Raw genomic sequence first — 12,648 nt, 5'->3', positions numbered from 1 at the left:
ATCTCTGTTTCTCGTCGTGTCGATGGGCTCTTCCGGGACAGGAGGAAAGAGAAAAAGAAGAACCAACCCCCAATAAGACCACCACAAGGCTTACTAAAGAGAAAACAGCGATGGGGAGAAAAATAGGATAAAAGGGAGTCAGGCATCAAAATAACATAAAATCTTTTATTGAAAGTCACTTTATTGATGTTACAATGAGAGTAACATAGAAAACTGTGGTATCTTTTTAGTTTCAGAAGTGAATTACTAATAAAATTGTGCCAGAAATTTGAACAAGTTAAGAGTGACCTTTAAAAACAGTAAGATTTTTGTTTACCTACAATATAAGAACAACTTGATAACTTGAACAGCCATAAAACACATCACACTTGCTCAGGAAAGCAGTTGCCATATACATTTCAGTTGGTGATTGCCAAAACCCAGTTATTTTTAAAATAGCTTAAGAACCTGAAGTGCAGAGGAGCAGAGAGAACACATTAAAATGAAGCCAATCTTAAGTTTTACACGGGATCACCTGGTTACCAAAAGTGAAATCATGCCGCTATTAACACTTCCCCACGAAGTGGCTTCCATGATCTGTAGATGGACCTCACCCCTTGGAGATGATGGCTGTGGGAAACACTAGTGCAGACCTACCTTGGCTAACCTATAAACTGCTATGGTTAGGTAAAATGCCCAGTTTCTAAAAGAAGTTGTCTTTTGGGGATGCTAGATTGGAGGGGAATGTCTCTTCCAGCAGGTTAAAAAAGGACATACATGCTTAATTGTCCTAAATAAACCTTTTGTTAAGCACTTTTGAAGTTAGTGTTTAAAAAAAATTTTTTCTATACAAAACAGAGGTGCTGGGTCGTTTTTCCCATTAAAAAGACCAGCTGTAGAATCACAGTTGGATATTGTGCTGGATTAGAAAAAAAAAGGGTGGGGTTCTAAACCAGGCAGTGATATACACATACAATGTAGCAAGAACTCTTGTGTTATTACTAAATAAATTAATTCATACCAGCACTTTCCATAATTGTTATCTGGTATAACTTAGCACCACTGTGTTTAAAGATTTGGGGGCTACGTTATTTTAGAACTTGAACATTAGAACACAAAAATCCACCTCTGAAACTTTTTAACTTGAGAGGAAAATGCCCTTCATAAACTCTTTGAAAACTTTATTGATGATTTTTAAGTGCATTATCTTAAGATCGTTCGTCTCATTGTATGCCTTTTTGTAAAAAAACAAACACACCCTACATTTTCCCTGGTTTTGATTTCAAAGATACCCCAAAACATGAAATAATGATGCCCCGGAGCAAAACCTGCAAGCCTTGAAGCACCTCTCAGTATAATCCAGGTTTTATGAATAATGCAGCAGGGGCACACCAGGCAAGAATGACTGGCCCATCTTGGACAGGCCCATGAAGTATTTACAGAGCCAACCGCTCAGTAAAACTGCAAAGCTCATGAGTCTATTGTAGGCACTCCAGAAGCACTCTGTCACCACCACATCCCCAGTGACCACGCCTGGCTTTTGAGTTCTCCATTCTGCTCCTATGACAGGACTAAAAGCCCCATAACCTCCCAAGGCTTGCTTTCTATCCCCTCTCTCCAACCTCAAACGTATCTGAGGATCAATCTCTCAGGGACTTCTAAAGTTGCCTAATCCATGCCCAGTCACCAAAGGGAGGAGACTAAAGGTTCCTCCTCCCCCCACATCCCATTCTGCACCCCTGTGTTTCTCCCCAGTGCCAATTAAGCTGAGGAAAAAAAGCGGGGTGGGGGGACACTTACCTCCATGACAGTGACAGTTCCTAGTCAGGAGAAAAGGGCTGACAAGCTACTGGTGGGGAGCAACTTGGTAAGTAGGAAGGGTCTGGAAGCATCTCTCAAACTCCATAGGGAGGATGCTTACTGTTCGTCAGGCCCTGGATATAAAGAACAAAAATGCTAGGCAGGGTTTTTTTTTTTTTAATGTTTTGTTTTTCTACTTATAGACTGAACCAGATGGTGCTCCATTTTGGGGGCTCTGGCAAAGCCATGAAAAAAAAATGTGAACACAAATATGCCCTGATTTCTGAAGTCCAGCTGCATCTTTGCTCTACATCTGCAGGTGTGGTGGGAAAGCTCCTTTCAGGATAAAAGCACCTGCCCACACAAACATAGGGCATGAGCGTGCATGGTTCCGGCAGGTGTGGCTGCACGCACATGCACACGCACACACACCCCCCAGAGGATGGGCTGCTGCCTCTTAAATGGTTCACAAGTGTGGTTTGGGCTCCTCATAGCCCAGTGCATAAGGAAAGCTGCTTATGAAAGTCCTTAGCACTCCCACGCCAGGAGGAAAAGTTGGTGCATCCAAAATCAGAGTAGTTTTATCCACTTGGAAAACTGAGGGGAAAAGCAAAATAAAATAAAATAAAATAAAATAAAATAAAAAACCGAGTCTCAAATTAAGCCCTATTCCATAGAGATGTTTGCTTCCTATATATATTTAAGTTAGCAGAATGAGAAATTCACCTTGACTCCGTTGAACAACAAAAACATGGGTGGCAGTTTTAGAGGAAAACCCAAGAAGTGAATGAGATCTTTTTTCTATTGAAAAAGTAGACTTTCTACTGAAACAGATGTTACGCCACCAATGGAAGTCAGAGCATTTCCTGGAAAACTAATGGGAACTTACCCACTGGTAGGGTGGCATTTCTAATACACTGCCCATCGGGGCGCCCTTGGCAGCCGCTGGCATACTGTCCTAGTCAGGCTGTGGCCGCAAGCCTCTGGCCTCCCTTTGTTCCTTCACTCCCTTCACACGGTGACACATCAGTTCCTCTTCCCGCTTACTCTGCCAGCAACTCGGCATCCTCCCAATGAGCTACCTTCCTTTACGTTTAAGTAGAATAAAGTAAAATGGTCTTCTCTTTGGGTAAGGATTTATTATCATGTTGAATAACACAAGGAAATATTTAAAACACTAAATATATAAGTTAAAATAGAACTACATGACAACAGGAAATGACGAATGGATGAAATAAATAAACCACCTTGATTTTGAAACACACACAGTGAGTAAAAACGCTGCATTTCCTCTGGCTCACAGGTAATTGCAAAAAATGAAAAACAAAATCTAAAAAAGCAAAAGGTAAAGTAGCCACAAGAGATCTGGGACAATGGACAGGATTAAATTATGCAAATCTGCAAGGGAATCAACAGAAGAAGAAAAAAAAAAGAAATGGAAGGCTGTTATGAAATTCAAATATAAATCGTCCTCTTCTGGAAATACACAAAAGATCTAATTTTTCAGCAACTTCTTTTAGAAACCCTATCAATCTTATGCTCAGAAATCTACAGCAGACTGACCTTTAAAAGACAATTTTAAAAGCCTTTTTAAAGCAAGGGGGAAATGAGAAACTGTAGCATCACTTCATAAAGCATGTATCTCAAACTAAAAAGTGTATTTGGCATCTTAACCCTACATTTACTTTATAAACCAAATTTTTTTTTTAAGGAATTGCACTGGGTTTCTTTAAAATATAGAGCAACGACACTAAATTGAAAACCCTATGCCGCACTCTGAGTTTATTCCCTTCCACAAACTGGCAGGTGCCCCGGGGATCACCTTCCGGCCAGGAAACTCCAGAGGAGGGTGCCACTTCCGGACTAAATAAAGAGCTGGCTGGACACAGACCAGTCAGTCTGACCCATCCGTTCCTTCAGAGGCTCCCTCCTGCCCCCACCCCCTTGTTGGCATTCTTAATAAAGAGATTGCAATGTTGCTTTAAACACGAGTTTGCTCTACGCATTGTCCGTGGACAGACAGAACATCACAGTCAGCGGGCTGTTAATCTGAAGTTTTATCTATGCACACAACTTTAGAAAGAGAAGAAAAAGGCATACAATGGAACAGAAAGGCCAAATAACTGCTCTCCTCTGCTTAGTAGAATGGTCCTAGAGTGGTCTGGGGGCTATAAAGATTGGTTGCATGATGCAAACTGCTAAGGTGACCTCAAGCTTCCTCTCCAAAATCGCTATTAAAAAAATAATGCTGTGCTTCTGTTGAATGCCACAGGTCCATTTTCCCTGCCTCCGTGGATGAAAAATCACAAATATTTAGATTTAATATATCTAAATACCAACCATGACTACACATTGAAGTATTTCTCAAAACTACCCATTGACATTATGAACTTGTCAAAGAATTCTGCAAATGGCTATGAGAATGTTCAAACATTCTTAGATATCCAAAGCTACTACAAAATCATAATCTCTCTGCAAATGAAGCAAATGCTTTTCATTCAGTTCCTTCTGAAGGTTATTGTCAAGGAGGAGGACTATAAACACCCATGTCTCCCAAAAGGCATGTAACAATGATTTTCACTTGCAATAATTTTCATGTAAAAATAATTGAGAAAGTAAGGAAAGGGGAGTGGTGAGGGGATCTATGGACAAGTAGCTTACCATTTGTGAATTCTTTCAAATGAGGGTTTGCGAAATCATAACTAAGAAGCATATTTACACAAGGTATCTTACATTCAAATCTATAAACTCTTTTATAGTCAAAATAAACCTTATAACATTAGCATTTTATACACTCAATACCAGAAAACATTCAGTGCACATTAAAGTGATCTTGGTCAAAAGCCACTTTATTTGCTACATCTTCAAATCTGTCTGCCCTCCTGTCCTTCAGTTGAGCTATGCGGCATGATCACCCAACACTCACCCAAATCTTAATCTGATCGATCATTTTATTGTAGAATCGACGATAACATCCCTTCCTGTCATGAAAAATGCTGTTTACATTTTATAGTTTCGAATGATTAAATTGCTTGCCAAACCTTTTTAAAGACATTCAGAAGAGAGGTCCATTACAGAAGACATAATATACACAGGTTATAAAACACTGCCTCTAACATGGCCCTTCAGCTTGGGCATCTAAGATGACTACACGTGAAGATGAAATGGAATTTGACCATGGATACAACTGAGAGAGATTGAATTTAGAGGGTATTTCTGAAATCTCGTCTGCAGATTCCATTCCTCTCAAGAAAAAGGAGGGAAAATTAGAAAATGCAGAAGTACTCTTCACATGAAAGCATCTGACCGATCCCATCGATTTCTGAGTTCACTAGAGTAGCCTCCCCTGGGAAGTTTTCTTCTAGAAGGACAGAGCTGCATCATAACAGCTCATCAAATTCTGGTTTTAAAGAAGGGACTTGAACATAGATTTCTCACTTTTCTATGAATTAAAAAAATAAGAGTTCGAAACCTCAGATTCTTTCCCCTGTCAGCTGTTTGGGTGACTTCACAGTTGCCCTCACACTTGTGGCTTCGGGTTTCTTCAAACCCTTCGTGGCCCAGTGAGGCTTCCCAGCCCGGCTGGGAGAACCAACCCTCACCATCTTGCTTCCACATCAGGGTGGAATAGCCTGTTGGACTCACATCCCACTGATGATAAATCTCCTTAATAAACAGTGTAAACGTTGCTTGTATTAAAATAAGTTACTCACATTACAGGTAAGGGTGGCTAAAAACTTTGGTCAGAGAACAAAAATTTAGGCCACAGAGGGTTGGCATATTGGCAAGTTGGAAGCAACCAATGTATCAGCGGCCCATGGTCTCGTGCGTCTTTGGTGCACCTGCATCCTCTCAGCGGGGTGTGCTGCCGAGGGCCTCACAGGCCCCCAGGGTGAAGCCAGCAGTACTCTGGTACTGAAAGCTAACAGCTGCTGAAGCAGGCACTGTCACCCCAGAAGGGAAACGGGCAGCTTGCAGGATTCCCGGGGGGCTGGGGTCAGTCATCGGCCTCCCATTGCCTGGAGGCAAGCAGGAGAGCAGCTGTACTCCTCAACTCCTGCCCCCGCCAGCTGTGCGGGCCCCAAGTTTTGCTGGGCATTTTGTTCTCTGGTTCAATTAACTACTCAGTAAGACTGCCTCCAGACTGTGCACGGTTTCAAGGGCTATCACATGGTTTGGACGAACACCAACGATGTAGAGACACACTGACAGCACTGACCACTGTATTTACAACATCATCTGCTTATCACCTTTAGAGACCATCTGATGGATGATGATGATGTGACTGTGACTATTTTTAGGCATTTGGCAAAATACACTTGTGTGTAACAGCTGCTTTTTTTTTTATTTTAAAAATGTTTACATATGTACAATTGTCCTTGTATGCAGATATAAATATGAAAGGTAAAAAAAAACAAAAACAAAAAATAAAGGTACATGTTTAGAGTTAGCATATGGGATATTGGCCTCTCAAAGCTTTTAAAGTCCTGCAGACAAATCCTAGATGCCTTAGCCCTGCATGCTAGTTTCTATTATGGGATGTTGCTTCCTTAAATGTGGAAATTGCAATAAACAGAAGCTTCATGCACATAGCATTGCTGTCTACAATGAGGATGTGCTTCAGAATGTCAGTTCTGAATCCACTATTGTCCCTTGGGAAACTTGCTACATTTGGGTCATGTGAGTTAATTTTAGTGATATTTCTACATATATCTGTCATGCGGATTATCCAGGAGCATACCAGTACCTTTAGTGTTCCCATGTTATAGTGTAACATTTCAGTAGTTCTTCTCATGGTTCACTTAGATCCTAAGCCAATGACAAAAAGAAAATGGTCTCCTGATGTGAGACTCGGCTTCCTCTCCTCTGGGGCATCTCAGAGGGTCTTTGTATTGTCTGAAGAGCAGATAGATTTGCAGTGATTCCGTGAGGCTGGGTTTCTATAAAAGTTGAAGTAAACAGTTTTGATGTATCGCATGTAAACAGTGGATCTTAAATGGAGGTCTCCCATAGCTGCACAACAGAGAAAAGCAAAATTGCACGTTGTGAAAGCAGGAAACAGGCATATTCTGAGCTACAGATGAAAAAGAGTTGGTGATTCCAGCCGTACTTGTGCGGTTGGGGAAGCACACTTGTGTCAAGTTGAATAAAGGGATATAATAAACCTTCCAAGTTTTAACTTTCTCTTTGCTCTAAACCTGTGTCTCAACCTTTTTAGCAACTGCCACCTTTAAATACAAAACCCCTCACATCTTCATTTAATGTTACTCAAGAATTTGAATAAATATTACGTCACCAAAGAAATAATTTAGAGTATCAGTTTTTTAAACCATGCACGCACTTCTCTTCCCCAGGATTCTGATTGAGCCCACTACCGCCGTGGTTCTCAACCCAGCTTCACATTTCAATGATCTGGGGAGGTCTTAAAAATGCTACCGCCCAGAGAGCACACCAGACCAACTAAATCGAAGTCTTTCTGGGTGCGACTCTGGCATCAGCATAGTTTAAAAGCCCTTCGGACAATTCTCATGTGCAGCCCGCACTGACAATACTGGCCTTAGGAAAGCGTGATTCCGTCACTTCCACCACCACTCACTCAGAAATCCCTGCCGTGTGCCTACGACCTGGCCGTCGGCTCCTCAGATCCATCGCTACCTTCTAGAAGACTGTCCTCTCTCTCAGCTGACCCATCAGAGTAGAATGATGCTTCCATAGCAAGATGCCCATTCAATTCCCTCACCTCTTCCCTCACCTTGCCTCTGCCAACAGGTCTGTACCCTGGTCTTGTTCATATCTCATTTCTACAATGTTCAATAATTGCTTTAGTGCATGGTAAACAACTTCGGCATGACCAAATATGAATGCAACTCTGTTCACCGGAGGACGGCCAATTAAAAAAAAAAAAAAAAAGAAAAGAAAACATTCAAGCTGATAAACTATTGTTTCCAGGCAATAGGATTTGGGTGCATTTTTATAAACATGAATAAAGAAAGCCTAAGACCACTATGAATTAAATTACATCCAAATTCCATTTTTACTGAAAATCTGGGGCACGTCACTGAATACCTAATGAGTTTCTGGGAAAGAAAAAGCAGGAACAGCTATGCGGAGGTCTCTATACAGGTTCCCTTAATAGGTTCTCTTCAATCTTCATGGCAATCTTGTTCTGAATACCCATTCTGGCTACTCCAGGACTGTGGCAGAGCCGCCTGTGTTCTCACCCTTTAGAGATCAAATTTCTCAACTGTAAGGACGTCTGTGTGTGAATGACCCCTGCCGGTGGAGACTAGTGAAAATGAATGATTACACAGGGTGTCTGCGGGGTGTCTGAGGGAAAGAGGATCTGGGCTGATGCTCAGATGATGGTATGAAGTAGTAAAGGGTTCAGACTTCAGATCAGATTCGGTGAGCCCCATGTTCTTACAAATGATTATAAAAATTAGTTAAGTGACCACTTACAGAAAAGGAAGCAAATGGATAGCACTGGGGAACCAGAAGATCACCATTATCCGAGTGAGGAAAAAGGAGCAAAGAATGGCCAAGCCATCACTTTTTTTTTTTTTAAAGATTTTATTTATTTATTTGACACAGAGAGATCACAAGTAGGCAGAGAGGCAGACAGAGAGAGAGAGGAGGAAGCAGGCTTCCTGCTGAGCAGAGAGCCCGATGCGGGACTCGATCCCAGGACCCTGAGATCATGACCTGAGCCGAAGGCAGCGGCTTAACCCACTGAGCCACCCAGGCACCCCCCAAGCCATCACTTTTAAGAATAGACATGACTGGTCATTTCTAGACGGCTGTAACAGAGGGGTTGCTCCTAAAAAGATCTGCTTGTTAGATTCTCCGCAGCCCACAAAGACAGCCCAGAGACAGGGGCTGCCTACCCTGCAGGACTCTGCTACGTGATCGTGTGGATACCCCGTGGTGGGTGGAACCATCTGACCTTTCACACAACTGTCCCAGGGAAGAGGCCATGGGCCAGCCACTTATTCTGGGAAGCTGACATTTTCATGGGCTTCCATGTGGGGACATTAATAACCTAGAGCCTGGGACGCCTGGGTGGCTCAGTTGGTTGAGCAGCTGCCTTCAGCTCAGGTCTCGATCCCAGCGTCCTGGGATCGAGTCCCACATCAGGCTCCTTGCTCGGCAGGAAGCCTGCTTCTCCCTCTGCCTCTAGCCTGCCACTCTGTCTGCCTGTGCTTGTGCTCTGTCTCTCTCTCTCTCTCTAACAAATAAATTTTTAAAAAATCTTTAAAAAAAAAAATTGTTAAAAAAAAATAAACCTAGAGCCTGGCATGACACTGGCTAAGAGAATATCCCCAACTACATAAAGCAAAACAGCAATGCAGACAATTTATCAGAGGTAAAAAGTGGGGTGTTATACTTTGACCACTCCCTGAGGAATGCCATCAGCCTTGGAAGTCATTATGACATACTCACAGCGTAACAACTGGATGCCTATTAACAATTCTGTTTTTTAAGACCAGAAAGCTGAGCACTGGGAATCAGAATTTCCTTCTTCCTGTCCATCCTTTACCATTACCCGTTATTAACACGGGAAGGAAATTCTTCATGTAATTAACAAAACACCACTGACTGACTTTTAAAGTCTTTTTGATTATAGTAATCCAATCTGCTTTTAACACGTCGTGCTTTCTTACTATGAGTCAATCAAGGTAAAATCTGAATGAGTTATATTTCCCTTGAACCCCAGTATTTAAGTTCAGGATCAAAGAGTCTCTGAAAGCTCTTTCAAAACCAAAAATCCTAGGAACCCAAGACCCATTAGCAGATAAATCTGCCCAGGCTTTTAAAGCTTTATTTTATTATATTGCAAAATTATTTCCGAGAAGAACATTACACTGTAACTGACCACAACAGAGTTTAGATAGCAATAAAAGTATTTATTCTTTAGTTCTGTCTTTCACTTAAGCCTCTGAAGGCTGGTCTGTCTCTCTAAACTCGACTATATCTCAAATTTCACATAATGGATGTGTTCTGGGAACACTGCAAGGCTGAGTAGATCCAAAATTAAAGTATAAAAGAGGACTCAGTATTTAAAGAAACTTCTGGTACACCTGAAACTAATATAACACTGTGTATAATGTATGCTAGGTTACATTACTATATTACACTAATATAACACCTCAATACAAAAATAAAAAGGAACCGGTTCTTCTATATGAAGACTCAATGACAAACTAAAAAAAAAAGTAAGTAAATAAGTACATAAAATTTCTGGTGAAGCATACTTTTATATAAATAATCAGCTCTTATGTGTTTTTAAATTTGGCTTTTTAAAATATAAAAGGTTGCTAAATTTGACCATACCTTTTGCCATATTTTTTTTAACATTATAGATTCTCATGTGCACCCAAATTCATTGTATCCAAATTTCACCCTTGTATCCAAATTCCATTCCCATCTCTGAGGCACTGGTCTAAGTTTCTGTCACAGTTTCTGATTTCTAAAGTCCTATTGGGTGTTATTAGCTAGTAAGAGGCCAGAGTAAGCAAATCAGAATGGAAATGAGGCTAGTTTAATCTCTGGTATTTCCAGGTATATTAAAAAACTGATAAAGCAAAATACATTCTCTGTTTCATTTATTTCAGACTGTAATATATTAGCTACAGTGTATAATAAAAGATAGAAATATATAGCAATGATTAAAACACACCAAATACCTCTAGCATTATCAATGCAGTAATTAAGCTCATTTGCAAATATAAATCTGAGCCCCCCAAATCTTCCATTTTTCAATGGAATCTTGAAAATCTTCCATTTTTTTCCTTTTTTAAAAACAAAAAAAAAGGGGGGGGGAAATGGCTCTCCCTTTTAAACTATGAATTCATAAATAAATGGTAATAATCAAGGCTGTTAGCATACATCAGTCTCCACATACCCTGGCACTTTGTCGGTTCACTTTCTTCTCTTCATCAGGAAGTGGAGGCATTGGATATGGGTATTTTCTGCTGGAGGCAATAGACCCAGTTGATGAAGATGGAGACTTGGCAGGAGACAGAGTCCTGAGACGTTGAGAACACATGACATAAATATTATGTGACTGCTTAACATCTCTTTCAAATATGTGAAAAGCGGGTTCAGAACAAACCCTCTGATTCCTATTTTCACAGGCCACTACTACAAAGGTCTAACTACAGGGAGGTTCTCTGTCCTTCACAACACTGGAATGCTGGAATTTTATCTTCCTAAGGTCATAACTGCAATGGATTGTTCAAATGTTAGCACACAGAATCAGACTCTTCAATCAGAAAGCCAATAATGACATTTCCTATGCAAATAGATAAAAAGCTAAAATGGAGAAGGGATAAAAATGATTCTAAGAGCTCATAATGGTAAATTAAGTGTACGACATATTAATACTCTGCCTTATTTTTACCACTTAATGTAAAAAAGTTTTAGTACGGTAATTCCAATATAATACAATTGATACATTTATTAGTTGCTAAGTCACACACCAGTTCACACAAAACTCATGCATTCAGAGGCCAGTGTGTTAGTTGTGAAAGAACAAAGGCAAATACAGGGGGTTTAATAATAAATTAGTAAACATGCAAGCAGTAAGGAGTGCAGAGTTCCAGCCAAACAAAGAGTCTGATGAGAACATACAAAAATGGTCTGATTAGTCCCTACAGTCAGTATTTCTGTAGAGGGGAGGATTCTGTGCCATCTAAGTAGATCTTGATAACGCATGTAGGGTCCAACGGTCCTGTCAATAAGGTGGCTACACCTTATTGACTGGAATGTTACTGAAACTAAAACAAAACACAACAAAACCCCTCCCTATTTAGGTAACCTCTCCATCGTGAAGGCATCCCGTATGAATATACGTGTAAGCTGTGGTGTATTACGCTGTTCTTGTTTGATTCTGCACGTGTAGTGGCAATATTTGTGAGGAGGCTGAGCTCACGGGAAGAGCCCACATCTGTTATCTTGTCCTTGAAGTGAAAAACAAAAAAACAAAAAAGCAAGAGGTTTTTTTTTTTTCACTCACACCATATCAATGGGAAATAGGTGTGTTCATTTCGGCGGTACCTATCCATTCACAAATGCTACCACTACACATCTGTGACTGCTTCATTCCCCGGGGCAAGGTGGCTAGGAGTCACAGAGCGGAAGTGGTTATTTCCTGCAGGGGTCCTTATTGCTGGGGTGTGGAGCTCATCCGCTGGGAGTGTTGGCAGCAGGGGGGTGGGGGAAGGGCACGCGGGGCAGGGGCAGAGCTACCGCACTGCATGCAACAGCTTCAAGAGGTCTCTCTTTTCCCCTTTATTTTAAATTTTGGTTCCCACCCATATGTTATGCTTTGCTCTAGTTCTCCTGTGGTTTTCACCCAACTAAAGCTAAGGTTGAAAAATACTTTTTCCTACAATCCCTGAGATCCAAGCGAACGTTCTTGCTCAATTTTAAGACTCAGGAGTGGCTTAATTGGCTTTTAATCTGTAACTATTAACACTTCCTCTATTTTCGGAAAATGTCTAGGACCACTTCTTAGCATGGACTGTTAGACTATTACAGATACTTGCCTTCTCTGGTGATGAGTCTCTCTACTACGGAGCCAATGGGTAAAACTAAGAATCTAAGTACTTCGGATCCTCCATGGGACTATTAAAGCAGCAGACTACTGCAGGTTTTTCTATTCAGAAATTAAGAAATTAATGTTTTTAACTTTAAGGAAACATTTCCAATATGACTATGACCTTTGGGAAGCAAACTCAGTTTGTGTAGAATGAGAATAAACTTTTGTATTTAGATTGAAATACATCTTTCTAAAACAAGGGATAGTAATTAAGATTTTTAGCCTCATCATTAGTGGTTGAGACGTCCAAGTTCGGGAAAGCTAGTCAG

The 12,648-nt window shown here is 40.8% G+C and overlaps 1 protein-coding gene across 15 annotated transcripts in view; it reads right to left on the bottom strand.

Moving 5' to 3' along the window:
• Nucleotides 1-6,643: 6,643 nt before the first annotated feature.
• ADAM22 (ADAM metallopeptidase domain 22) overlaps nt 6,644-12,648 on the bottom strand; it is a 224,121-nt gene continuing 218,116 nt past the window's right edge. For all 15 annotated transcript variants that reach the window (XM_044245959.1, XM_044245964.1, XM_044245961.1 and 12 more), the window contains 2 exons: nt 10,682-10,805; nt 6,644-6,792 (listed from right to left, as the gene is read on the bottom strand). In XM_044245959.1, the coding sequence (XP_044101894.1) occupies nt 6,772-6,792; nt 10,682-10,805 (145 nt within the window). In that variant the 3' untranslated portion in view covers nt 6,644-6,771. The remainder of the gene's footprint in view (nt 6,793-10,681; nt 10,806-12,648) is intronic.

This window comes from Neovison vison, chromosome 4 (genome assembly GCF_020171115.1).
Source record: "Neovison vison isolate M4711 chromosome 4, ASM_NN_V1, whole genome shotgun sequence".
NCBI lineage: Eukaryota > Metazoa > Chordata > Mammalia > Carnivora > Mustelidae > Neogale > Neogale vison.
Note: the sequence above shows the minus strand (reverse complement) of the source record. Positions and strands in the feature narration are given on the sequence as shown.